Source organism: Cibotium barometz, chromosome 40 (assembly GCF_041138505.1).
Source record: "Cibotium barometz isolate CiBa-2024 chromosome 40, ASM4113850v1, whole genome shotgun sequence".
Classification (NCBI taxonomy): domain Eukaryota; kingdom Viridiplantae; phylum Streptophyta; class Polypodiopsida; order Cyatheales; family Cibotiaceae; genus Cibotium; species Cibotium barometz.
The window spans coordinates 32384730-32412016 of NC_141085.1; the positions used below are offsets into that span (position 1 = coordinate 32384730).

The window sequence follows — 27287 nt, forward strand, 5'->3', positions numbered from 1 at the left end:
CAACGCTTATTTTGGAGAGTAAAACATTGAAATCATTTTATTTCCAAATATTTACAAGGATGAGTTTTATTACAAAGATCTGAGACTAATATAATTAGTCTTATTTGCCATCAACGGAAATTCCTAGGCTTGACTATGACATAAGGGTAGAGCGGTCCACATAGGTGAAATATGGGGGTTCCGCTGTAGTTTCTAAGACTCTAAAAACTGATGGTAAGAGTGGTAGACTTTGGATTGGGGTAGGTCCCAACACAGCTACTCTGTCAGCAGGTAAGACCTGCATCACTTGGTCATACACCCAGCGATCCTGAGGTATGCGAATCCCATCTATAGTCACAGAGGTGTCGGCCCTGCGGGTACCCAAGGAACCAAAATAAACGGATCATCTTCAACTTTTCAATCCAACGAATCCACTTTAGGTCGGTGGTAAGGTTCCCAATTCGATCTGCTCGGATGAAGAAATATCTCGGCCCACGACTCCAGAAATCTCTACCCCGTCCTCTTTCAATACGAGAGAAATGAGGAAGGGACATCTTCTCTAGTATATGCACCATGGTGTTACGGAACTCGAAATTTGAGGAGTGACTAGCAGTCTCGAAGATGCATTAGAAAACTAGAAACTTCGAGTAGGCATCTTCCTCTTCCTACAATCATTCAAACATCAATTCAACTTGTTTGTTTTAGTAGGATATTTTTATTAATTAGCATTATGTCAGGTAAAACATTCAAAACAGTCCTTAAATGGCAATTCCTAGGAGCTAAGATCGGCTCTAATACCAATTGTAAGGTTCCCCCCTTCTAAAATAGGGAAAACACTTAAGATAGTCCAATAAGTCTTAACTTGGAGAAAATTTCCTATTTATCGACACATTGACCATGTAGAGATTCAAGGATACGATTCATAGGTAAGACCTAGTCCTATCCCGCAGGGGAAGCGTGATCTTCTAAAAATCAAATCACCCATAGGGTAATTGATCATAAATTAGGCAACTACTAGACTTGATTTCTAGAGGCAACGCTTTTTTCCTCATCCATGCAAGGCACAGCCGCGCTGGCCTAGTCTTCTAGAATAGAGTTGCCCAAGAACCTATTTATCTAGCGTAGGGCTTTCACTTAATCTGTTTTGGAAAGCTACCCGACTAATCGGATCCACCCGTCCGTGGGATGGTGCCATCGGGGCATTCCATCCTCCCACTTTCCACCCTACTCATGCGTCAATTTTTTTTCTAATTAATCCTACCACACTGTTTGACATAAATAAACATGTTCCTTAATTAAGGCCCTTTTTACAAGGTTTGTTAAAGCAGTCTTTTTTCACAATACAATAATGCCAAAAATAAGATTTATAAAAAAAAGTTTATACATGAATCAATTCCATACAAGCCAAACCGGCTCTCTTATTCTTTTCCTTTCTACTGCCGATGATCTAGAATTTGGCCTTCTAGCCTCTACATGCTGGGCAAAACCCTACGGGACTATACACCTCATCGTCGGCCGCTCTAGCGAGGACTCAAGTCGGCCTGTCACCCTCTCAGGCTCCATCGCTCGATCCTCCCGCCCCTCAGAGGGATGTCTGCACACTAGGATGGGCTTATTCACCGCACTAGCCTGGGCCCTCAGAACTAGGCAGCATCATAATCTCTCGCCTCAATCGACGAACCTTATTCTCCCAATGGTATGAGGGATACCTTGGGCCATTCCCGGGCTTTGCTAACAACGCCGCCCGGCTACACAAGCACGGAACGGAGTTAGCGTTGAAGCCAGGAAAAACTTGCACTCTTTAAAGATAACAATTTCAATGCAATTTATTGAATACAGCATCACACAATTCGTAACTTTATACAATTTTATGTCATTATTTTAAAGGAAAAGATACACATCTATTAACACTAATATTAAAAAAAAACTCTTTTTTAAAAGATAACCAAGCTCACCTGGCCACCATTTCCTTGAGAAGCTTGTAAAGGGAGGGTTAGAGCCGCATCGAGAGCATCTTCTCTAATCTCGTTGTTGCGTGCTCCTCCTGAGGTAATATTCTGACATATTCGGGAAGGGGCCATCTTGGACGTCATCTTGTAGGGCTCGCTGTTGCGGTCGAAACGCTCCAGTCGAATCTCAATTCTGAGATCGTTTGCTCACCGTATGAGCAAAAGACCACAGCGCATGAACCCTCTCTTAAGGCAAAAACCTCTTACTAAAGTCCACGCAAATGGGGGGGAATTGTGAGATGTCCTTAACACAAAAACGTTTTGCAAAAGGGGAGAAGGGCTGAGGGTTGCTGTAGGTCTCTTCACACCGGCGGGGGGGGGGGGGGGGGAGGGGGGAGGAGAGTTAAGGACACTGCCTCCTATAGCAAGACGGGGAGAGAGGAAAATTGCCTTATCTGAAAAGTGGCAAATGAGGGGGTGTGAGAGGGGTGGCTGCAAGGGGCGGCTGTACTACAGCAAGTACACTACACAGGGACGGACGGCGGCACAGCAAAAGAGCATAGGTTACGCAGAAATGCGTGTTGTCCATGGAGCACCACGGGGGTTATATTACTGTGGGGTACCGACGCTGCGCAAAGCAAGGACGAAAGGACGGTGTACCAGCAAAGGCTGTAGATCAGTGGCCTGCATGGAAAGGTACGGTGTCGGTTTAACAGGGAAAGGAGTGGTACGCATGTACCTTATCTGGTCAGGGGGACAGAATGGGTGTCCACGTAGCGGTACGTGTGGACCACACAGTGGGTGGTCGTCCTTTGGTTCTTGTGCGGCCATCGTACGGGCACCCTGGTAAGTGTGTACGGTCCAAATTTTGGAGCGGGGTCCCCAAATTTGGGGCACCAGCCTTGATTTGCATGCTGGACCGCCCCGGGGGTGAAATTTTTTTTGTCCGAGAGGTTCTCTTGGTCGTCGGGGTTCAGACCGTTCGTCAATCGGACGCCCGGTCGTGCATTTATTAAGGTTTAAAGGTCGTCGCTTTTTAACTAAAAATGACTAAAATTTACGTATAACCTTGATCCGGTGTCCGTTTTGGATGCTATAAAATCCTATATTAGGGTAAAATCGTGCGCAAATTCCAAATTTTGGCTCAAAATTTGAAGATTCTAAGTAGAAATGACTCATTTAATAAAATCATTAATTTTTATACCATAAAAACTCTATTACATGGACATTTCTTTATTAGTGAAGATGGGTATGTTACATGGATGCGGCTAGATGGATCCTCAGGTACATAAAGTCCATAGTTGATTATGGACTTTTCTATGAGGCTAGTACGGAGATACAGTTGCATGGGTACACAGATGCTGATTGGGCTGGTAGTATTGCAGACATGAGATCTACCATTGGTTTTATGTTCTCATTTGGGAGTGCTGCTATGAGTTGGAGTAGTAAGAAGCAGCCAACAGTTGCCTTGTCATGTACACCAGGTCATGTTCATCTCATACAGAAACTTTGCTAACGTTTGGGCTGCATTATCCTTTAATGCCTAAGCTTCCACCCACTTGGTGTAATAATCTATTGCCACCAAAATGTATTTGTTTCCTGTCCACCCGGTCGGTAGCTTGAACAGCCCCACAAAATCCAATCACCATTTCATAAAAGGTTTCAGAGGTAGTACTGGATTATGAGGCATTCGGTTCTTCTTAGTAGGTTGCCCCAAAATTGGAATACATAAGGTTTTCAAAGCATGTCAATTTGGAAAGCAAACAAAGAATGCATTTCCTGAGTCAATGCATGGGAGTTGGTTGGCGGCTTCCCTAATTGCATTCTAGGGAAGCATGCAATATAATTGAATGAGGTATGTGTGGGTGATATGTCAATGGCTCTTCTACAGTCATCAAAGTACAATGCATTCTTAAGTGGACAATGTATTGGTGGAGGTCCCTCATTAGAAGAACTGAAGAGAAGAGCTGGTGACTTAAATGTGAAGAATAAAAGGTACAAGAAAATTGCCAATCAAATTAATAAATCAACAATAGCGTTGGGGATTGCATCAAGTAGCCTTCCCATGCACATGGGGAGCTTGAGACAGTGAGAAAGAAAAGGGGAAAGGTAGTGCTAGAAGGGATTGATGAATTGGATAGCCATAGGTCTGAATGCATTCATGTGACAACAAATTCAAGAAAGAAAGCTGATTTTGGTTTGATTGCACACTAGAGTCTAAAAATAAGGAGCCAAAAGTGGTGGAGGTGGAGACAAATGATGCGCTATGGGTAATATGATGATGTAAGCCATTCAGCAAGGCAAGGTGCAATGGATATATTCTAGAAACAAATTCAAAATGCAGCAAACTTGTTACAACTATTCCCATTGCCAGAAATCTGGGGGTTCAGGCACCATGTTTTACAGGAAGGCGTAGTACTATACAAGGTGTGGAAGAATAACAATTTTGGTTTTGTGCAGATAATGTACGTCACACATGGTCCCCTATGCTATATGTTGTCGGTGCACCTAGAGTTGCACCAGGGGAATGGAATGTCACAATAGGTACTGGTTTGACTAGCAAAGGAAGTATTGTTTTTGAGCAGGATCCTCTTTCTTCATTTGTTTTTGCATTTTCCTTTCTAAAAACAAATCCACTGCAACCTCAAACCATAGCTGACACTGTATCAAGGGAACAAAGGTTGAGAATGACAAGGTCTCTAGCATTGCAAGCTATAAGAGTGTGGAGGTGGGGGATAATGGAAAGAGTATTAATTATAAGCCGCAAATGAAAGGATCGATAGAGAAGAATAATACTTATGTGATGAATATTTCATGCTTCCCTAACTAAATCTATGATAATTTTGTTCTTTGTTCATCCCGACGTGCCAAATATATGCCTTGTAACTACTACATTTTCATAGTGCTTCATCAGCTCGATCCAACAAAACATGCCTACATGCATGGCACCAACATACCTTTGCATTTCTTGAATGGTGTGATCAAGAAGATGATAAATTAAATCAAAAGATGGTGCATCGTGCTCTTTTTTATTGCAAGGAGAATGTGAAATCATCAATGGTACCGGGTTTAGGATTTTGGTGTGTTTAGCAAAAAATGATGTCAGTTTTACAATGTTCTAAGATGTACTTTATATATGGTGCATTTAGCGATGTATCTACTATTGTTCTTAGGATGTTCTACAATGTAACTAATTTAGATGATGAGGCACATGATGGATGATACAATACTTTTAAGTACATATACTTATATGTCATCATATCGTCCACTTGTTATCTTTCATAATGGTGTGGTTGGGTAGTTATGTGACAAAACCATATTGTCCTATTGTCTTATGTGATGTCGTTGTGTGTTAAAACCTACATTTTGGACCTTGTTGGCTCCAGCTCAGGTTGTCCCATTTTTACCCATGTTTTATATGAGAGAAGATTATAGCTGGCTCCTATGTTAATCAATGCAATGCAAGCTGTGTAATTTCTTGAGATAGACATGCTTACCTTTAAATCTTGCATATTCAATTTCAATTACTCTATCTTGCATGTTCAATTTCAATTACTCTATCAAGGTAAGAGTAGCCATGTTTATTTTCACGGCTTGGTGTTTCAGTTTTGTTTTGCCTTGGCCTCCCTAGCCTTGGCTTCTTCCTAAGCTTCGCTTTTTCAGACTCTCTTTGTTTGGCTTCTCCTGTCTTTTTATGTTGCTAAGCTAGCATATCTAGAGTCAAGGGGACATAATACTTCTTTAGTTTTCTACCATTGATGAAGCCTTCCATCTCTACTCCATCAATGGTCTCGATACACACTGAACCTTGTTGAGTCGACTCTCTTACTCTAAGTAGTCCTAGCCCTCATAATTTTAGTTTTTTATGTTTGTTTGCCCAACTCTATACATCAGCACAAAATCCCCTTTCTTAAGCTCCTTTGTCTTAAGGTTGTGGGTCAAACCATCACATGCATCGTCTATACTTCTCAACCATTATTCTTTCAGCCAATGTAATTTCACTCCATCTCTCCCTCACTGCCACACTTAGACTTGGCACTAGATACTCCATGGGCATCATTGCCTCCACTCCGTTAGCTAGTATACCCAAGAGTTAGAATTAATTTATGCTCGTAGTCACTCCGACTAGCTTCCACAATGTTAGTCATTATATGAAGCACAAAATCTTATCGGTACTCTCGCTTTACCATTGCCATTAGCCTACAGATAGTATGGTGAAGATTTACGGTTATACCACTTAGAAACCTGTCAAAAGATGTTCCACCACTACGTTATTGAAGTGTGATACCCTAACCATGACCAATTCTAATGGATAATGAAATTTGGATATTGTATGAGCATCGGCTTTTTGTGCAGCCTAGGCCTCTGCCCACGTAGTGAAATAATATGTGACAACGATAACATACAAGCTTAGCTAACTGAGCCATCGGGCTAATTGGCCCAAGAAAATATATCCCCCACTTTTCAAATGATTGATGCATAATTACAAGGCATTCTATCCTTCTCTTGAGCCACATTGAAGCATTGATATTTGTCGCACCTCTTTACAAACTCAGAGTATCCATGGTGGTTGGCCATCGCCATAAACTAACTTGTAGGATCTTGCAAGCTATAACTTCACCAATGAAATGTTCTCCCGCAATTCCACAATGTGCTTCCTCTAGAATAGAGAGAAATTTATCCTCTCTTATGCAATGCCTTAATACATTATCCTTATCTAGTCTATATAATTGTCTTGCTATTAATTGATAGCATGCTCCCAACTTAATAAGTCATCACATCCTATCCTTATTTAAGGCCTTATAGTTTCAGCCATGGCCTGTAAAGGCCCTATGTACAGGTGCTAAAATTATATTATTAAAAAGGGGCAACCAATGTTGCATATTCAGGCTAGCGCTATATTAATTAGTTAACCAGATTGGTAGGCCATGGCTGATTTAATTAGAAACCTTAGTATAGCTAAGGTTTACAAGATTTCATCTCTCGATCAGACATCGTTCGTCAAACGTATTTCGTTGCGTGTCGCCCTCAGACACACACTCTCTCTCTCTCATGTGGGAGGGCATACATATGTTTTTCTTTCTTATCGTGCGCAACGCTCTCTCTCTCTCTCTCTCTCTCTCTTATCGTGCAACCTTAGTTTTCGTTCATCTCTCTCTTTCTGGCTATGAGCGCACGCAGGGTTGTGGGTGTGTTTTTCTTTAACATCAGAGTCCTCTCTCTTATCGTGCATTCATCATAGGCTTTTCTCCAGCTTTAGACTTTATAGGTGAGCCTCCATCCTCTAACTGCCTCAAAGCATATAGAATTTTTTTTTGGAATCAATAATAATTATATATATTAACTGAGAAACTGGTTGTACTGCAGTTTATGAACAGCATATAGAGCTTTCTCATCTAGAGCTTTTGCCAACCCACTAAGGTTTCTTTTGGGACCCAAATTAATGCTAAAGAAAATTTTGTGTAATTTCTTCGATTTCAGACGAAAAAATTGGGAATGCCACGGAGGCCAAAAAAGAAAAAATGCACCGTACTTTTCTCTTTCGGGGGTTGCTGTTTAAGCTCCGAGAAGCCCTTTTCCCGCCAGATTATTCTTACCTCTAAATCGACGAACATGGCTGTAGGAACGGATCGCATGCGCTCTGCTATGAGCGCCCTCGATGACACCAACCAGGCTCTCCACATGGTAAGCTCCACAAATTTCCAAAGCTTGCAAAAAAATGAATCTAAAGCAGCATCTAATTTCTTTCTCTCCATGCGCAAGGCAGGACCTCGGTTCAAGCCTGGTTATGCTTAAGATGGTAGCAGAGGATCTGGAGGCAGAAAACCGAACCGAATTGGTAAGTTTTCGAAACCCATTCTTCCGTTTCCTCTCTCCGCACACCCCCCAACTCGCACACATGTACACTCACACTCTTGCACGCGCGCACCCACACCCACATCCACCCACTAACACACCACAACAACAACAACAACAACAACAACAAGCATTGACAGCATGAAAGGGTTGATTATTTTCCTTTTTGTCAGGGAGCCCTTGCCCAAGGTGGCTATCAAACCACCTCACTACATAGATACACACATACATACATGCATGTAATTCTCAAAAAAGTATGTGTGGAAAAGATGATGAAAAGCGCGATGCAACTTCTGAATACAAGGGTTTAGATGCCATCTGAAAAAGAAACACAGCAATAGCGGAAGGCGACCTGCGAGCTCCCCAAAGCTCCGCCTCTGTCGATTGCGTCGCCCCCATCCTTCCTCCGCCCCCCCTCCTTCCTCCCCCGCTGTTCGCCTCTCTTCCTCCCGCTGGTGTCTCTAGTCTGCGCCCCTTCCCCTCCTGCTCTCCTTGTTCGCCTCCCCTCCTTCCTCTGCCTCCTCCATTTTGCTGCGCTGCCCTTCCCCGCCCTTCTTCTGTCTTCGCCTCCCCTCCTCGCTCTGCTGCCCCTCCTTCCTTCGCCTCCTCCATTATGCTGCGTTGCCCTTCCCGTGCCCTTTTTTTTTGGTCTTTTTCTTTTTCTTTTTCCACCCTCCCTTCCTTTCCTCCGCCTCCTTGCCTGCCTCTTCCCCTTGGTTCGGATTGCTCCTCATCCGGGTTCAAGTCGGCCTTTTTCTTCGATTAGCATCATGGCTAATCAATCTCCCTTGGCCGGGCGAACCATTGTTTTTTCCAAAGCCGAGCTCGCGGTCCTCTATGCCGAAATCGAGGGAGACTCTAAAACGACCCTCATTGCGAGAATCTTTGGACCTCGGTTCAAGCTTGGTTATGCTGAAGATGGTAGCAGAGGATCTGGAGGCAAAAAACCGAACCGAATTGGTAAGTTTTCGAAACCCATTCTTCCGTTTCCTCTCTCCACACACCCCCACCCCCCCAACTCGCACACATGTACACTCACACTCTTGCACGCGCGCACCCACACACACATCCACCCACTAACACACCACAACAACAACAACAACAACAACAACAACAACAACAACAACAAGCATTGATAGCATGAAAGGGTTGATTATTTTCCTTCTTGTCAGGGAGCCCTTGCCCAAGGTGGCTATCAAACCACCTCACTACATAGATACATACATACATACATGCATGTAATTCTCAAAAAAGTATGTGTGGAAAAGATGATGAAAAGCGCGATGCAACTTCTGAATACAAGGGTTTAGATGCCATCTGAAAAAGAAACACAGCAATAGCGGAAGGCGACCTGCGAGCTCCCCGAAGCTCCGCCTCTGTCGATTGCGTCGCCCCCATCCTTCCTCCGCCCCCCCTCCTTCCTCCCCCGTTGTTTGCCTCTCTTCCTCCCGCTGCTGACTCTAGTTTGCGCCCCTTCCCCTCCTGCTCTTCTTGTTCGCCTCCCCTCCTTCCTCTGCCTCCTCCATTTTGCTGCGCTGCCCTTCCTCGCCCTTCTTCGCCTGTGTGTCTTCGCCTCCCCTCCTCTCTCTGCTGCCCCTCCTTCCTTCGCCTCCTCGCGTTGCCCTTCCCGTGCCCTTTTTTTGGTCTTTTTCTTTTTCTTTTTCCACCCTCCCTTCCTTTCCTCCGCCTCCTTGCCTGCCTCTTCCCCTTGGTTCGGATTGCTCCTCATCCGGGTTCAAGTTGGCCTTTTTCTTCGATTAGCATCATGGCTAATCAATCTCCCTCGGCCGGGCGAACCATTGTTTTTTCCAAAGCCGAGCTCGCGGTCCTCTATGCTAAAATCGAGAGAGACTCTAAAACGACCCTCATTGCCAGAATCTTTGGATCTCACTCTTCCCGTCTCTAGGCTCGGGATTGGGTCTTGGCGGCTCTACCCTCCGACCTCGCCTCACACTTTCGAGATGTCAGGTTGCTTGGAAGAGGTTTCTTCCAAGTGGATTTTGATTATGAGGATGCAGCCTCAGAGGTTTTGAAGGGCAGCCCTTTGCCATTGGGCCCGACGAAGATATTCTTTCTTCCCTACTCCAGCTATTTTGATCCTGTTGAGGAAGACCAGAATCGTTTCCTGATTACTTTTAGATTCCTAGGTCTTCCTCGCGCATATTAGCCTATGTTAGAGGCCATTGGGTCCGCCTTTGGGTTGGTTCTTCAAGTGCCCCCCCTCCATGCCTTGTCGACATCTTTTGCCCAGGTGGTCACTGCCTCGGCGGATGCTGTCCCTAGGGGGTCATGGTTCTTACCCGTGACATTGAGCTCTTTGAGGACTATGTTTTGCTTCTGGGCCCTTGTGGCCCTTTGAAGCAACGTATGGAGATTGTAGGTAAACCCGATCAGTGCTGGGTTTGTCACCAACAGGGTCACTTTGCTCGAGATTGCCCTCGGGCTCGGGCTCGGGGTCGGGGTCGCAGGAGGCCTCGCAAGCGTGCTTCTTAGGCGTCACCTCCCTTGGTTCCTTCCCGTCCTTCAGTCCGCCAGGTGTGGCGAGCTGTCTCTCACGCCCGCCCCCCTGGTGCGATTGATGGGAAGGCCTCCTCGGATCATGTACAGATAGATGATGTTTCTGGTCAGAGGGATGTGTCAGCTGATGCATCTTTGCAGAGAGATGATATCTCAGATCAGGATGATTTTGTTGAGTCCTCTCTACTTGGAGGGGGCGATATGCAGGATGTTCAGCGCAGTGGGGATCATGTATTGCAGGATTTTCAGCATGATGGCATTGCCCTTGATGTTCCGCAGGGTGAACAGGTTTCTCGTACATATGCAGGTACTGTGAAAGGCCTCGGACAAGGGCATGTCAGTGGACTTTGCCCCGTGGATTATCCTGTCTTCCAGCATTATGAGAGGCGTCCTCAGGCTACCCATCGTCTTCTTAGATCGGGGGTCAAACCAAAACAATTAAACATGGCTACAACCTTTCATATCCATCATCACTTTGCATAAAACATAAAAGCTGGACAAAACATGCACAAATGTTGAAAATGGAGCTTGCACATGTGACACTGCATAGAGGCCAGAATGGGCCGACACTCCCCCCCCTCCCTCTTGGAGTATTTTATTACCCAAGGAGAAAATATCATGTACAAGCATTGCGGGCCTTACTCTCCCCTCGGGAGATGTCAGATTATCCATATACAAATGCCATAACACAACCCAACATGAGGCAACCATAAAATTCAGCCGCCAAATAGTTGTAGAAATGGCGAGCCAACAATATAAACCATATACCTCCATGTGGGTACTGATTCTTCCCCAAAAACCACGGGTCTTTGAAACCAGACAGGAACCCAGATCAATAGACAAACACTTCAGATGCCAAACAAAGATGTGAAAATGCAGCGGAAATGACCATAAACAATGCTAAAAGGAACACAACACTGAGTTGGAAGGGCCGGCCCCTCGTAGGAACTGCTTTATTCCAACAAACCGGTTACAATCAAACCAAGGTGCGGGTGCAATCTTGCACCAGATTTTCCACAAAGCTCACATGAAATAGTGTCCAAGATCGCTTCACAGAGTTAAAGAGCCTCAACCTTTTGCTATTTGCTCAGGCCTGATCTGCTTTCCTAGAAACGATCCAAGAGGTTCCCAGATAGCCTCAAACACCAAGCCAAATCAGTCCCACAACACAGCCCTGAAACTTCCCCGAGATCTGGTCCCAGAAACGACCACTGCTCACAGTCAACTGGAGAGAGAGAGAGAGAGAGAGAGAGAGAGAGAGAGAGAGAGAGAGAGAGAGAGAGAGAGAGAGAGAGAGTAACTGACGGCGTGGGTTGTAAGCAAGGAACTTGCATCTTCTGTTCGTTGTGCTCCTTCCAAGACATCTTCCGAGCCATTGCCTCCCTAAAAGAATGTCCGTCTCCTCCTCGAACAATAGGTAGTTCTGGAATAGGAGCCATCTTGCTCTTTCTGGAAGAATACCTGGAAGCTTCCTCGGAAACCAAAGACTCATGAGGTTCAACCAACCCCAAATCCGGCTTTACTTGATACTTGCCCCGTGCATCAAGGACAATATCCCCTTGAAGAAGATAGTGAAAAGCCAACTTCTTGGAATTCATTTCTAGTATTGATGCCAGATCAAAGAAAACCCTTTTGCTTTCCATGATTGTCCTCACGTGAGGATCTTCCCGGTACATCTTCAAATTTGCATCCTTTTCTTGAAGTTCTTGACGAAGCTGTCTCGTCAAAGAGTTATGATGGTAAAGTTGTGCATCGATGATCGGGATGTATTGTTCCACCATGTGTTCAAGAGTTCTAATCCTCTCCTTGTATTCCTCGCAACTTTGGGTCATGTCCATAGCCATATGATCGTCTGCCTAGATAGAATAGGCAAGAAGCTACGCTTTGATACCAATGAAACCGGACGGGAACCCAGATCAATGGACAAACACTTCAGATGCCAAACAAAGATGTGAAAACGCAGCGGAAACGACCATAAACAATGCTAAAAGGAACACAACACTGAGCCGAAACGGCCGGCCCCCCATACAATCAAACCAAGGTGCGGGTGCAGTGTTGCACCAGATTTTCCACAAAGCTCACATGAGAGAGTGTCCAAGATCACTTCACAAAGTTAAAGAGCCTCAGCCTTCTACTATCTGCTCAGGGCTGATCTACTTTCCGAGAAACAATCCAAGAGGTTCCCAGATAGCCTCAAACACCAAGCCAAATCAATCCCACAACACAGCCCTGAAACTTCCCCGAGATTTGGTCCCAAAAACGACCACTGCTCATAGTCAACTGGGCGAGAGAGAGAGAGAGAGAGAGAGAGAGAGAGAGAGAGAGTTACAAGAGAGTAACTGACGGCGTGGGTTGTAAGCAAGGGGAGAAAAGACTATATCCAGCCTGACTCTGCCTGTCACAGACTCATACAAAGCATATATCCCCCACTGCATATCCTCGGGTACCTCAATGTCATGCAATCTGTGCATAAGCCTGGCACGTGGTACGGTACGAAGGCTTTGCGGAAGTCCACAAAGCAGCAGTATATCCTTCTCTTCTGTGCCTTGCCCTCTTCAACAAGTGCCCGAAGTGTCAGTATGTGATCCAAAGTAGTAAATCCTCTCTTGAAGCCAGCCTGTCCATGTGCTCGATGACCATGCCTCTCTGCCCATCGGCTCAGCTCCGACTCCAATATAGAGCCATATAATTTGGCCAAGTAATGACCAATCATGATCGTCCTGTAGTTGCTTGGTACCATGGGGTCCCCGCTCTTAAAGAGTGGTACAATGATATGCTCTGTCCAGCTTGTCAGGAAACCCTCACAAATGGCACGATTAAACACATGTACGATGAGCGGAGCCAAAGTGTCTCGTGCATATGAGAAGTGCTCTCCAACTAGCCCATCATGATCTTGTGCCTTTCCATTCTGTAACCTGTCTATCGCATCTAGCACCATCCGCATAGTAAAAAAGGCGCTGCTAGGCGGTCTAGCTCCCAGTGGTGGAGGGGGGGTGGGGGGCTGTCCTGGTGCATCATATAGCTCTCTAGCATAAGTATGCCATGCCTCAGGTGCAGGAATCGGAGTACCAGGCTGTCTCTCCTGAAACATCTTCCATGAGACTTCTTCAAAACCAGAGGATGAGTGTGAAGGAGATGTATGTGTGCATATCTCAATTTTTTTCATTTCTCGAGTCGAGCACCCACCTAGGGTGCTTCATTGCATCGATACGAATGGAGGAAGTTTTCAGCTATGTCTTTGAGGGAGTCTTCATAGTTGTTGTTTGCACTCTGGCGGTCACTTTGATTTTTTGGGATCGTTGAGGAGGACTCTTCTCACTTGTTGCATTGGGTGGAGTATCTTCAATGTGTGATGTCATGGAGGCACCACAGGAGGACATGTCATTAGATTTGTCTTCGTCGTGGGAGGATAGGCTAGTTGGTGTATCTTCACAGTATCGACAACAATCGAGGTTTTGACTTTAGTGAATCAACGGCGGATGTATTACTTGGAGTATGTTCCACAAGACATGGGTGGTTTAGACATATAGGTGCCGAGCTGTATTGATGGATACAGATTTGATGTAGCATTTTTGAGGAGTGTTGTTCTTGGTTCTGCTTCCTTCCTTGAGGGTACATTGGAGCCGGTGCAAGTAGGTCTTGTGCTCCATCTGAGCGGATGCATTAGTGGCTGGAGTTTGGATACCGGGGTTTTGCTCGACCATTCTTTGGAGTGTTCTTCTCGTGGCTACCTAAGGATACTCGGTGGTTTGTAGTGTTTTTTCATGGATGGTTGGTTAGATGAAAAGTGCTTGATCCGATGGAAGTTGGTCATCTGTAGGTTTCTTTGCTGCTCTCTGTGTTGACGCGGTGTTAGAAGTCATCTCCTGTCTATTTGTATACACCAGGGCCTCTGTTGTGGGTGTGCCCGCTCGTATATCATTTTTCCACACTCCCCGTATTTTTTCCCTATTTTTCCCATTTTTTTCTAGTGGCTGGAGGGCTGCCAGTTGATGCCAGGAGCACTCTGAAGCTGGCCGACTGCATCTGTATCAGTCGTGGGCTGTAGGAGTGCTGGCCGACTTGATTTGCTCAGGCGTAGGCATCTGGAGCTGGCCGACTGCTATTTTCAGCAGTCGTGGGATTTTACTTAGTCGTGGGCACTTTCTAGAGCTGGCCGACTGCCCTCATGGGTTTGTATATATTGCCCCCCACCCTCCTCCACTTTCTCATTCAGTATTTCCGGGATCTTGTGTATAGAGAAGAGTTTACACACATCTCTCTGTGTTTCTTGTGCTGATTATTTTCTGCAGTCTACTTGCTCTTGTCTACCCAAGTTTGGTTGTCATTTCCGCTGCATATTCTGACATGGTATCAGAGCCCTAGGCTCTAGGAGATCTTGGGCGTTTTTCTGAGCAAGAAGGGGAGCAACAGGTTGCTGATCGGTGGACTGTTTCGGGCTGAACGGGAAGAGGAGGTGCAAGAGGAAGGCGGGCAAAGGGGCTGGACAGCCACTTGCATATTTTCTGATTTTCAGATTTTTTCCCACCCACCCACCCACCCTTTCAGGTTACTCTCCGAGATGGCAGATTTACTAGAGATGGCTGAGAAGCACGTGAAGATTCCGACTCTCCCCACGTTCCCAGTGGATCGGCAGTTGGACGGGTCCAATTATGGCATCTGGAAGGTCATGATGGAGTCAGTTCTGGAGTCATATGATCTTGCTGATTTTATTATCATAGGTGTGCCACGGCCGGAAGCTGAGGAAGGGGAGTTATTATCGACGAGGAAGGACCGAGAGGCACAGGCACACATGTGGGACCGTGTCAACGCCAGGGTCCGGTCGTTTATATTCCTCAATTGCACACCACAGGTGATTAACCATGTGAAGCACATGACGCTGGCGAGAGGCATATGGGAGCACTTGGCTTCTTTGTACAACAGGGTGTCACCCATGAAGCGGATATCCTTGGAAGTGCAGATGCGGGTTATGAACCCTGCAAAGTCTTCGACGATGCGGGAACACATTAACAAGCTGCAGGCCCTTCAGCAGGAAGTCCTTCAAGCTGGGAAAGAGATATCATCCGAAGATATGGCCATCACGTTACTTTCCCACTTGCCTGGTCAGTATTCCGCTTTCTATTCCTCGTTGATCACTAGTGGCAGGCTTAGCACCATTACTTGGGAGGAGCTTGTGCCAATGGTCTTGGACCAGGAGGAACGTTTCACGAACCCTCCTCACGGCGGAGGTTCGGAGGCCTTAACTGGCCAACGGTCGAAAGGCCGTAATACCAACAAGGGCAAAGGGAAGGCTTCACCGGAGAAGTCTTCTGAGAAGAAGCCTGATCCAGAACGAGAGAAGCTGAAGGCCGAAAGATCGTGTAATGATTGTGGCGAGAAAGGCCACTACTGGAGGAAGTGCCCTAAGCGGATAGGGAAGAGTGCTGATTCCTCAGCCTCAACTGCGAAGACTCCGGCATTTGTGCACTTGGAGATGGTGGACTCCGATGATTCATCATCTTCGAGCGAGGAGGCAGTTGGCTTCACCGCAAAGGATACCCGGGAATGGATTCTCGACAGTGGTGCTTCCAGGCACATGACTCCATCCCATGACTTCTTCCTGGATCTGAAACGGCAGTCAGGTCGTATTTTTATTGGCGATAACTCCACTATTCCGATTCATAGTGAGGGCCGGATGGAGATTATTCCCGACGGCAAGGGGGGCAAGCATGCTTCCCGTGTTCTTTATGTCCCTGCTCTGGGCTTTCATCTTTTGTCAGTGCATGAGGTATGCAAGACTGGCTTTCGGGTGGAATTTGAGGAGCATTCAGTTGCTCTGAGGGACCGTGAGACAGGCAAAGTTGTTTGGGAAGGCGGTGTGGAGAACGGCATCTACAAGCTCTCTGCACTCTCCTCACTGACAGGCTCTCAGGTCGGAGATTTGTGGCACTTTCGTTTTGGCCACTTAAATGTGGATGCGTTGCGGCGCGCCTTCCGGGACCAGATGGTGGTTGGCTTGCCAGATGTTGGTAGTAGACAAGGACGCTGCAGTTCTTGCATACGTGGTAAGCAGCACAGGGAATCCTTTCCGAAGCAGGCTTCCAGGCGGGCTTCGAAACCTTTGGAGTTGATTCACACTGACTTGTGTGGACCACAGCAGATACCATCCTTGGGAGGATCTCTCTACTTCATGCTGCTTGTTGATGATTGTACCAGATTCACGTGGGTCTACTTTCTTTCACAGAAGGACCAGGCTTTTGCTCGGTTCAAGGATTGGCACGTGATGGTGGAGAAAGAGTCTGGATTTCAGGTCAAGACTCTCAGGGCTGACAAAGGAGGTGAATTCTCCTTGACTGTATTTTTCCGGTTTTGTGCAGATCATGGCATCAAGAGGGAATTGGCCAATACCGGATCGCCTTCGGAGAATGGAGTTGTTGAACGTAAGAACAGGACTGTGGTGGAGATGGCGAGGACCATGCTGGAGCATCGAGATCTTCCTCGTCCACTTTGGGGTGAGGCTGTGGCAACAGCTGTCCATACCATAAACCGCTCTCCGATGACTTCTGTACCCCATATGACTCCATTTGAGGCATATTTTGGCAGGAAACCCGATGTCTCGCACTTCCGTGTCTTTGGGAGTGATGCGTATGTACATATTCCGAAGAAGCAGAGGGGGAAGCTTGACTCCAAGTCCCGCAAGCTGATATTTGTGGGGTATAACTCTCTTTCCAAGGGATACAGGTTGTATGATCCAGAGAGGAACGAGATTGTTGTCAGCCGGGATGTGGTCTTTGACGAGCATGTTCCAGTATCCACTGTCGAGGAGCCGCCACTTCTTGGAGATCCAGAGGAGTCTGATGATGATTCCCAGTCTACCACTCCAGTTGATCCACCTCAGTCATCACAGGAGGTTGAGCCCGCAGCTGGAGTTGAGCCCCCGCGATCACAGGAGGCTCCACGATCTGTTCGAGTACCTAGGTGGTTGTTAGACACCCTTCGGGAGTCAGGTGTCACGGAGCTACCCTCCGAGTGGACCACAGAGGACGGCCCTCGAAGATCACATCAAGTTCGAGATAAAAGTAACACGGCGGAGCTTCTTCAGGTGAACTATGCTCTTATGTCTCGTATCATGCGGGATAAAGAGCCCACTTCCGTAAAGGAAGCCCTTTCACAGGATACTTGGAGGGAAGCCATGCAGGTGGAACTTGACGCCATCAAGAAGAACAACACTTGGGAGTTGGTACCGAGGCCGTCGAAGCGGTCAGTCATTGGTGTCAAATGGGTCTTTAAGACCAAGTACGCGGCTGATGGGTCGGTGGACAAACACAAAGCCAGGCTCGTGGCTAAGGGTTATGCTCAGCGGCCAGGCATCGACTACGAGGATACCTTTGCACCGACAGCGCGGATGACCACGATTCGGACCGTTCTTGCCCTTGCTTCTTCTCAGAGGTGGCCCGTGTACCAGATGGATGTAAACTCGGCGTTCCTTAATGGTGACCTGCAGGAGGAGGTGTACGTTGAGCAGCCTCCAGGCTTTATTGTTCCAGGATCGAAAGGGATGGTTTACAGGTTACGTAAGGCCTTATATGGTCTTAAGCAGGCTCCGCGGGCTTGGAATCAGAAGATTGATTCCTTCTTTATTCAGACTGGATTTCAGAGATCGGTTGCAGATCCGAACCTGTATCTCTTTCGAGAACGCGGCATGGTCACACTCATCATCCTTTATGTGGATGATCTCATTCTCACCGGCGGTCATGTGGAGCACATTGGAGTGACGAAGGCTGCCTTGTCAAAGGAGTTTGAGATGACCGACTTAGGCTTACTCCACTTCTTTTTGGGATTGGAGATCTGGCAGACCGAGAGGGGGTATTTCGTCTCTCAGCAGCGGTATGTTCATGAGTTGCTTGAGGCCTTTGGGATGGAGAATTGCAAGCCTATTACTTCGCCGATGGACGCGAACACAAAGTTAACCATTACAGATCCTTGTGAGCCAGTTGATGCCTCGCAGTACCGGAAGTTGGTTGGTTCATTGATCTGGTTGCTGAACACCAGATTGGACTTGAGCTTCTCCGTGGGGCTGTTGAGCTCTTTTATGCAGACGCCATTGAAGACTCATTGGGACGCAGGATTGCGGATCTTGCGGTATCTGCAGAGTACGAAGGATCTGGGACTCTTTTACACAGGAGGGAATGGAGTCAAGCTCCAAGGTTGGAGTGACTCAGATTGGGGAGGAGATCCAGACACGAGGAGGTCTACTTCAGGATACACTTTTACCCTCGGCTCAGGAGCGGTTTCTTGGAGCAGCAAGAAGCAGCCAACTATTGCCCTTTCTTCGACAGAGGCAGAGTATCGGGCTGCTTGTGGTGCTGCTTGTGAGGTTGTATGGCTGCGGAGGCTGCTAGGCGAGATGGGGTTTCCACAGAGGGAGCCCACAGTCATCCACAGTGTGATAACCAGAGTTATATAGCTATTGCTTGGAACCCGGTTTTCCATGCCCGGACCAAGCATATAGAGATACAGTATCACTTTGTTCGTGAGAAGATCTTAGCGGGTGACATCTTGCTACTTTATTGTTCGACGGAGGACAATGCGGCGGACCTCTTCACGAAGTCTCTACCTCAGGCTACGCTCAGGCGGCACTCCAGCTCCCTGAAGTTGGTTTCACAGCCAGGAGCTGAGAGGGGGTGTTAGAAGTCATCTCCTGTCTATTTGTATACACCAGGGCCTCTGTTGTGGGTGTGCCCGCCCGTATATCATTTTTCCACACTCCCCGTATTTTTTCCCTATTTTTCCCATTTTTTTCTAGTGGCTGGAGGGCTGCAAGTTGATGCCAGGAGCACTCTGAAGCTGGCCGACTGCATCTGTATCAGTCGTGGGCTGTAGGAGTGCTGGCCGACTTGATTTGCTCAGGCGTAGGCATCTGGAGCTGGCCGACTGCTATTTTCAGCAGTCGTGGGATTTTACTCAGTCGTGGGCACTTTCTAGAGCTGGCCGACTGCCCTCATGGGTTTGTATATATTGCCCCCCACCCTCCTCCACTTTCTCATTCAGTATTTCCGGGATCTTGTGTATAGAGAAGAGTTTACACACATCTCTCTGTGTTTCTTGTGCTGATTATTTTCTGCAGTCTACTTGCTCTTGTCTACCCAAGTTTGGTTGTCATTTCCGCTGCATATTGTGACAGCGGCGAGGATGGAATGTGAGCCTTCGTAGTGGACGCAAAGTGGTCTCGCAATGTTTGGGATCTTGGGTATCTTGGATGAGCTTTGCTTGGATCTTTTTCTTTTATAAAAGGGCACTTTCTATGGACAACGAGCAAGTGAGGACATCTGCAATGCAAGTAGGGGAGAATGTGACACACCTACAAGTATGCAAGGCACAATCGAACGTGAGTTAGTAGTCGACAGGCAGAGTTGGACATCGTAGGTTACCTGTGGCAGTGATGACATGGCATTGATGATGTGGCATTGAGTACAGGTCGCCGACGACAATACTATTGGCAGATTAAGAGCATTGATGCATGTATATACATGGGTAACCAAATCTTCATATTCATCTACCTTCCTCAGTGTTGGACTTCACAAAGCGTTTCTTCGCAAGCGAAGTGCTAGCGAGGAGTGTACAATCGGTCACATGGTTGTCATTTGATATCTTCATTCTCAGCCACATCTTGTACTTGAGTGTTGTATGTGTTACATACCTAGTGCTAATCCTTGGGATTAGTGGCCTAATTCGGCAGGGTTAGGGGAGCCTTGTGATTAGGAGAAAGCAAGCTAATATAGGTGGTTAAGGTTATTATTAATAAATCCATGTGTACTAGCTATTTATAACAGGATGGTTATTTCTAGCAACAGTGAGCTCTATATAAGTGAAACAAGGGTTATTATTGTCATAACCTCACTATTGGTCAGGGCTTGAGCAAGACTCTGGTGGCAGAGCATCGATCGGCATGCCAAAGGACTGGCATGGATTTGTAGGAGTCAGACCTTGGCCCTTGGCTTGGGGGTGGATCAAAGCATAGAACCTACAGTTGGGAGGTGAGCTAGCCTGTACCCCTCTTAGGGGGTTTGTACTAATCACTTAGTGTCTTGTGTTTAGGATATCCGTGGGGTTCGAAGCATAGACCTTACGGTTGGGAAGTGAGCTAGCCTTACCCCTCTTAGGGGGTTTGTACTAATCACTTGTGTCTCGTGTTTAGGAGATCCGCGGGGTTGTAACACTTGGTATCAAAGCGGACTAAATGCGGAAGGTATCACAATGCATGGGAGGTCTCATAAGCTTTTCCGTTTTACTTTTCATGGAGTCACAAGATCTAGGTATTCTCTAAGCTTGTGCTAAGGTTGATTTAATGCATACTCATTGAAGGTATCTCTCTATGCCTTGCCTAAGTTTTCATCTCAAGGAAAAAGTTTATGCTTTTCAGGGTTCTGTTGACATATTCGGTTACATGGATTTTGAGGGAAGGGGAGTATACGAGATTATGTGTATGGGTGATATTGGAAAAAGCCCCTAATTCCTCTCTGTTTTTTCTCTTGCCTGGCTGAATTTTGTGCTCATGTGCCTGTCCTCAAATAGGCTACCTTAGCCTCATTGTGTACATGGTACAAAGATGCAAGTGCATCCCATGCTTGCTTGGTAGTGTCACAAGAGTGAATATGTGGGACTAGTACGTGTTGTACTCCTTGAACCACTTGTATGTGACGAGTTGTTCCACTTTGACCTTGGTTTTCATCACATGTAATCTCATCTAAGTCCGTTCATTGATCGCCACTAGGAGCTGGTTGCTCCTCTGGTCGAGCTTCACGGCGTGACTACATCCCATAAGCCTTTGGCAACCAAAACATGACACATCATGTATGACCAAAGAGGGTAGTGGGAACCATCCAACTTGTCCTCTGCTCCCAACCAATTGAATACATCATTGCCAGCCATTACACAAAACAAATGAACTATTTGAGCCAAACAAATGCCGTTGCACAATGCAATGCATTGTAGACACCCAATGTCCACTATATGGCAACTTTGAGAGATTCCAAGTGACCCACTGATGGCACAGACCTGCAAATGTATTGAAATGACTAAGTGTAGGGATAGAAAAGTTATTTGAATAGAGGCTTGCTGACAAAAAAGTTAGGTTTGAGATTGTCTGGATGCCAAACGTTGATGCTGATACAACCGAAAGATAGCTCAAAGAATGCCGAATGCGCCTCTATGCTTGATTCAGCTCTGTTTTCACATGAAAGCTGAAAGTTTGTAGAGAGGCCTAAATGAGCTTTGATTTTGATGATCTTCGGCTTGGGAGACTCTAGAGATGATGAGGAACGCAACGGCATAAAAATTTGTAAGTTAAAAATTTGGCTCTGCAATGGTGCTACTGCCATCGCTGAGCTGGCTGGGGTGGGCGAAAGTGGGTTGAGCCACCAGATCTGGGCAAATTGTAGAAATAAAAAATCGACCAAGGGGTTTCCTAATTGGATGCTAACTGAGCCGGTCTGTGTATGTGGCTTGGTGGAGCGGTCCCAAAAAAAGGTAAAAATCTTCTTCTGAAAATTGAGCACTGCCAATAGTGCTGCGCGTGAAGGCTGAAAGTCAGCCCCGGGCTGCACCAAGAGTAGGGTTTTCCAATGGAAACTCTTGCTCATGCATATAAGAAGCCTAGTAGGCTTCCTTTGAAGCTAGGGTAGGCGACAAAATCAGCTAAAAATGCAAAAACGGGCTGCAACCTGTATCACACCTGTGAGTAGAAAATGAGCGGAAAATGGAGAAAGAGAAGTCCCTGGTGATGAAAGTTCACTCTGATAGCAAATGTTGGAATGAATGCTGTAGCCAACCAGAGAAACCCAAGAATGCTGTAGTCAACAAGAGAAACCCAAACATACACACACACAGAAGCAATCGAGAGAGTATAAGGAGACACACAACCTGCAATGCATTGGATAAAGTGCAAAAGTACAATATAAGCGAACCTTATAAGTAAAATAAGGGTAGGTTCTGTAACCGCTCCCTACAGGAGGCCTACAAATCGGAAGACAAAATACACATTTTTAGATCACTTAACTAATATCAACAATGGACATTATTAGCAACATTGAAACTGAAAATAACCAATAACACTTGACACCAACATTGGGGCCGGAAAGGGCCGGCTCCCCCCTCAATACATTTGTATTTCTTGGAGTATTTATATGTACAAGTGTCATGGGGCAATGGGCCAGATTTCTTCTCACATGGAGTGAATACAACTCAAACAATTGGGTACTTGTCGATGAAGTCTGGACAGTTGAAGAAGTCCCAAGTCACAGGCACACTCCCACCTTCACTGGGTGCACACCTGCCTTTCACTGGTCTTTCGAGACCGTGCAAAAACAGGCACGCCCGTACTAGCGCAGGCAAAGGGGTACACCGCGGAGGGAACATTGCCTAGTTCTCCCAGATAAGCTTTGCTCCCAGCTTCCCTAGTGTTCTCTAACCTTCACTGGCTCTCAGAAATTTTGAGAGCGTGCTTAGCACTACCACTCAGGGAAAAACTAACCAAACTTGGAAAGCTTCCCGAGTATGGTTAGTATAAACATGCTTTGTTTCTGCTCTGCATAAAACTTAAAGAAATCTTTGTACTTAATTTAGCAAATTTTAGTTTTACACAAATAAGAAATATAAGGCACCTGGTATAGCTTGTAGCAAGAGTCAATGGAGATGAATTCCTATCACCATGCAATCAGGTCCACCTAGTACAATAAGTATATGGCTTGGTACATCAAGTACAGATCTTGGTACAGCAAGTACAATTCAGGTACAACAAGTACAGATCTTGGTACAGCAAGTACAATTCAGGTACAACAAGGTATAATCTGGTACAGGCTGGTATAATTTGGTACAAGCTGGTACAACAAGTATAGCTTGGTATAGTCTGGTATAGCAGGTACAATTTGGTATAGGCTAGTACAACAAGTACAGCTTGGTATAGTAGGTACAATCTGGTACAACAGGTACAATCTAGTACAGCAGGTACTGGTACATGCTCGTACAGCAGGTACACGTGCAGTCTACAGGTAGGTACAGGGCATGTACAACTCACAGGTGTAGGTACAACAACAAGTATTGAAACTGTAGGCTTGTACATGGTAGGTGCAGCACACGGGTACAGGTATAGCAGTAGGTACACCAACTGTAGGCTTGTACATGGCAGGTACAGCTCACGGGTGCAGGTACAGCAGTACAGGAGGCGGGTACAGCAGGTACAACAGGCGGGGAGCAAACAAATCATGCGAAAACAAGTTTATGCATGCAGTCATAAATGCATGTGCACATGTAATGGACGAAATCTCTCTTTCATGAAACTTGTACAAAAAGTTCCTGTTAGGCACAAAACTGGCGCGACAAAACTATAAATATATGTCCTGGTCTTCGTATGGAGTGACAATCCCATAGGTAAGACGTCATCCTAGCCATACGCGGGTGGCACCAACAGGCTCCCGTCCATACAGCATGTAGTAGGTCACACACGGGTGGCACAAAATTGGTTCCCGTCCATGTGACGCATTACTGGTCACACATGGGTGGCACAAATTTGGCTCCCATCCATGTGACACCAAAAGACTGGTCCTTTCACATAGGACACCGTCTTGGCCCCATGTGAACATGGCACAAATCTGGCCGCGGAAAAACTTCCCTTGCCCGGAAAGCACGGGCGATTCCTCCAGGATAACTTTTCTCTAACGTAGTCAAAAGCCTAAACTACCTGAACTGATCTGACCGAACCCGTAAGTCCCATAGTCAGATCAGGGAAAAGACTGTACTTGGATCATAGAGACCAACGCTTTTTTTTTCATTGAGAGGCACAGTTGTTGATTCTTTTCCATAGAACAATTTTTGTCCGGGATTTACTTCATTTATTGAACCAGAACAGAATTGAGTCTCAATTTGGGGATCCATCAGCCTAACTCCATCCAGTCCCATGGGTTAGCCAACCGCCCAACCACTGTAGTGATGGGATCCAATTAGGAATTTGGTTAGGTTTTCTCCCAGGTACCAGGGAAAAGAGTTCCCAGGTCCCCTAGCCGGATATTCAGGCAAACATAAAACTAGTCACACCACTTACACACCCAATATGAACTTGCCTTTTTCACAGTTTCAACAATCTTTAAAACAATCATTTAATGCAACCATTGAGTCACTGATCACAATCCTCAAAATCTCCGGTTGAAACCTTATTTCCAATCATTCCTTCATGGGTGTACCTATGGCATCATTGGCAACCAGAACCCCCTCCCGCAAGCATGAGTATTTGCTTTATTACTTTCGAGAACTTCTTTACAATGCAGAAAAACTTATTGATGACGGTTGACTTGGGAGTTTCTTTAGGGTTCATTTAGCTATTCAATAGGCAGCGTAAGAGCTATGGGAATTAGTGGAAATTTGTATGAGTTGTTACACAGGAGTGCACAATGATGTGTAGTGCAAAGAAGCCTGATGGCTGGAGGCAGTCGATGTTGGAAGAGAAAGGGGCTACGCTTTTCTTGTCAAGATAAATAAAAGGGGATGTTGCAGGCGCAGGTTTAGGCCATGGATAATCTCTGGTTATTTGCTTTATTAATAATTCTGCAAATATGATCAGGTTGAGGAGCTAGGACAGGCGACGAAGGAAATAATCGGATTAATGGAAGAGTTTGAATGCCATAATAAAGCGTTGCAGTCCTTAAAGGACCAGTATACCATCGGAGATGAGGTAACTGTTTTGGTTTTCTTGATTTCGTAACTTCACTGAATAGACTTGCTAGCTTATATGTGAATCAAAGCCATGCCATGTTTTTTTTGAATTTTATTGCACTTTGGCTTATTGAAGACCACAGATTTTGAGAAGCTTTTATCAGAACGAGCAGATCAGCTCAAGGCAGAGTCTCAAGTGCAGCCTGAACAACACATTTTGTACAAGCAGTTCAAAGAGGCAGTTTGGGTAGGGGTTTCGCGATGACTGGTTATGTGATGTGTGACTGGTACCACTGAATGGGCAGTGCCTTGATAATTGAGAGAGATGCGGTGTTGATGTGTACTGCAGAAGGTACATCATGCCGGTGAACCAATGCCTGGACAGGAGAAAGAAGACTTGATCATCACTTGCACACAGTACAATGTTGTGAACACAAATTGCCCTATATCTGGGAAGCCAGTCATTGAGTTGGATGATCCTGTACGCAGGTAAGGTTAATCCTAGATTCAGATAAAGAAGTTCTTCATTGCCAATGATCAGGAGTGCTCTTGTCATGCAGCTCGGATTGCATGCACATCTACGATAGAGCAGCAGTCATGAACTACTTGAAAAGCTGGAAAGGCAATCGACGCCCATGCCCATGTGCTGCAGCTGGTAAAAGCTTGTTGACCTGCTTCTTTTTTTTTCTGGTTGAACTGATTATAGACATTAATCACGTGTGCATATATGAAACAGGTTGTCCAAAGCCTTTAGCCATGGAGCGGCTTGTCTGTGATCCCATGCTCAAAGTCGAGATCCAAGAGCTGCGCATGCGAGGGCGTGTCAACACTCAAGTTCATGATGTTGCAGACTGCACAGAACTCGATGATTAGATCCCATCAAAGATAGATAACATGAACATACATGACGATTCAGATCACAATTCCGTTTGTCGCATAAGTGTGTCTCTTTCCATGTAATGTTGTGCCTGCGCCTACCCCTGGATGTCTGCAGTTTTTAGTAATGACTTCTGGTGCACATGTGCCATGCCTAGAGTAATTATTGGCTCCCCTCAGCTCCACTTCACCACCCAGCCCCCATTCAAAGACATGAAAAACTTCCTGGCTTTGCTGGATAGGTCCATTTGTGGAGTAGAGTCTGAGTTGGCATCTTGTCATTGGTTAATGGTACCACAATTATGCAAGTGGTGCAATATTAAGGCATCTTTATGATGAATGTATAATAGCTAAAGCAGTCAAACGATGTGAACCATTTTGTGGACTTTTGTTACTCATTCATGCATCCATAATCATGCTTGCACTTTCTACCAAATCAATATATTAGGTGGGTGGTGGTGGTTGCACAAAATGGAAGGATGATTACATCGGTTCTATATGTCATAAGCCGGATTGAATTCTGAGACTAGCATTCATTGCTTTGTCTTCCTTTCTTCAACCTGCAAACATGCTCGGGTGACTCACATCCTCATAACCAGGTGGCTGCAAGATATTGGCACCTCTTCCTTTAAATCCCCATGCAAGAATGCATTCTTTACATCCATCTAATGATGTAAAGACCATTGTTTTGAGGCAGCCACTGTTATCACAACTCTCATTGTTGCCATCTTGGCAACTGGGCTGAAAGTTTCCTCATAATCAATGCCATATGTCTGCGCATATCCTTTGGCTACTAATCTAGCCTTGTACCTGCTTATGCTTCCATCACTGTTATGTTTTACTTTGTACACCCACTTGCATCCAATGGCTTTCTTGCCTTCAGGCAATTGCACTAAATCCCAAGTCTCATTGCCATATAGTGCATCCATCTCCTCATCCATAGCTTTCTCCCAACATACATTTCCAACAGCCTCATCAATGCATGTGGGCTCTACAACCTGCACAACTTTTGCCATATATGTATAGTGATGTGCCACATGTCCATCATAGGTAAACCTCTGCACAGGATTCTTCACTCTCCCAGATCTTCGCAGCTTTGCATTCATGGCTTCCATAGCCTTCTTTACACCAGGTGTTCTCATAGCTGGTATCCCAAGATCCTTATCAAGGCTCATCTCTGAGCCACTAGACTCTCCATCAACATGAGAATGCCCTGCAGAAATGTCAAGCATACTAAGGGGCTCAATCACTTTCTCTTTGTCTTTATGTGATGTACTAATCATATTTGCAGGACTGGTATTATGACGTAGCCTGCCACTCCATGGTCTATTTGAACCACTAGATGAGGACTCTCTTGGTCCACTCAAAGACTGTGATTGCTGACTTGCATTTTGTGTGCAACCACATTTCCACTCACATCAGTCC

At 45.9% G+C, this 27287-nt stretch overlaps 2 protein-coding genes across 3 annotated transcripts in view; both read left to right on the plus strand.

The window, feature by feature from the left end:
• The window catches only part of LOC147615423 (sugar transport protein MST3-like), a 256115-nt gene that overhangs the window by 214185 nt on the left and 14643 nt on the right, over positions 1–27287 (plus strand). The window lies entirely within an intron of this gene.
• On the plus strand, positions 7438–26298 carry HPY2 (RING/U-box superfamily protein). 2 transcript variants are annotated; one of them, XM_086779539.1, is made up of 7 exons: positions 7438–7613; positions 7696–7767; positions 24895–25005; positions 25123–25233; positions 25336–25475; positions 25547–25641; positions 25723–26298. In XM_086779539.1, the coding sequence occupies exons 1-7, from the start codon at positions 7542–7544 to the stop codon at positions 25857–25859; spliced, it is 738 nt and encodes a 245-aa protein (XP_086635665.1). In that variant the 5' UTR covers positions 7438–7541; the 3' UTR covers positions 25860–26298. The 2 variants fall into 2 exon arrangements, with proteins under 2 accessions (XP_086635665.1, XP_086635666.1); XM_086779540.1 differs by lacking the exons at positions 7438–7613; positions 7696–7767 and adding an exon at positions 8607–8744.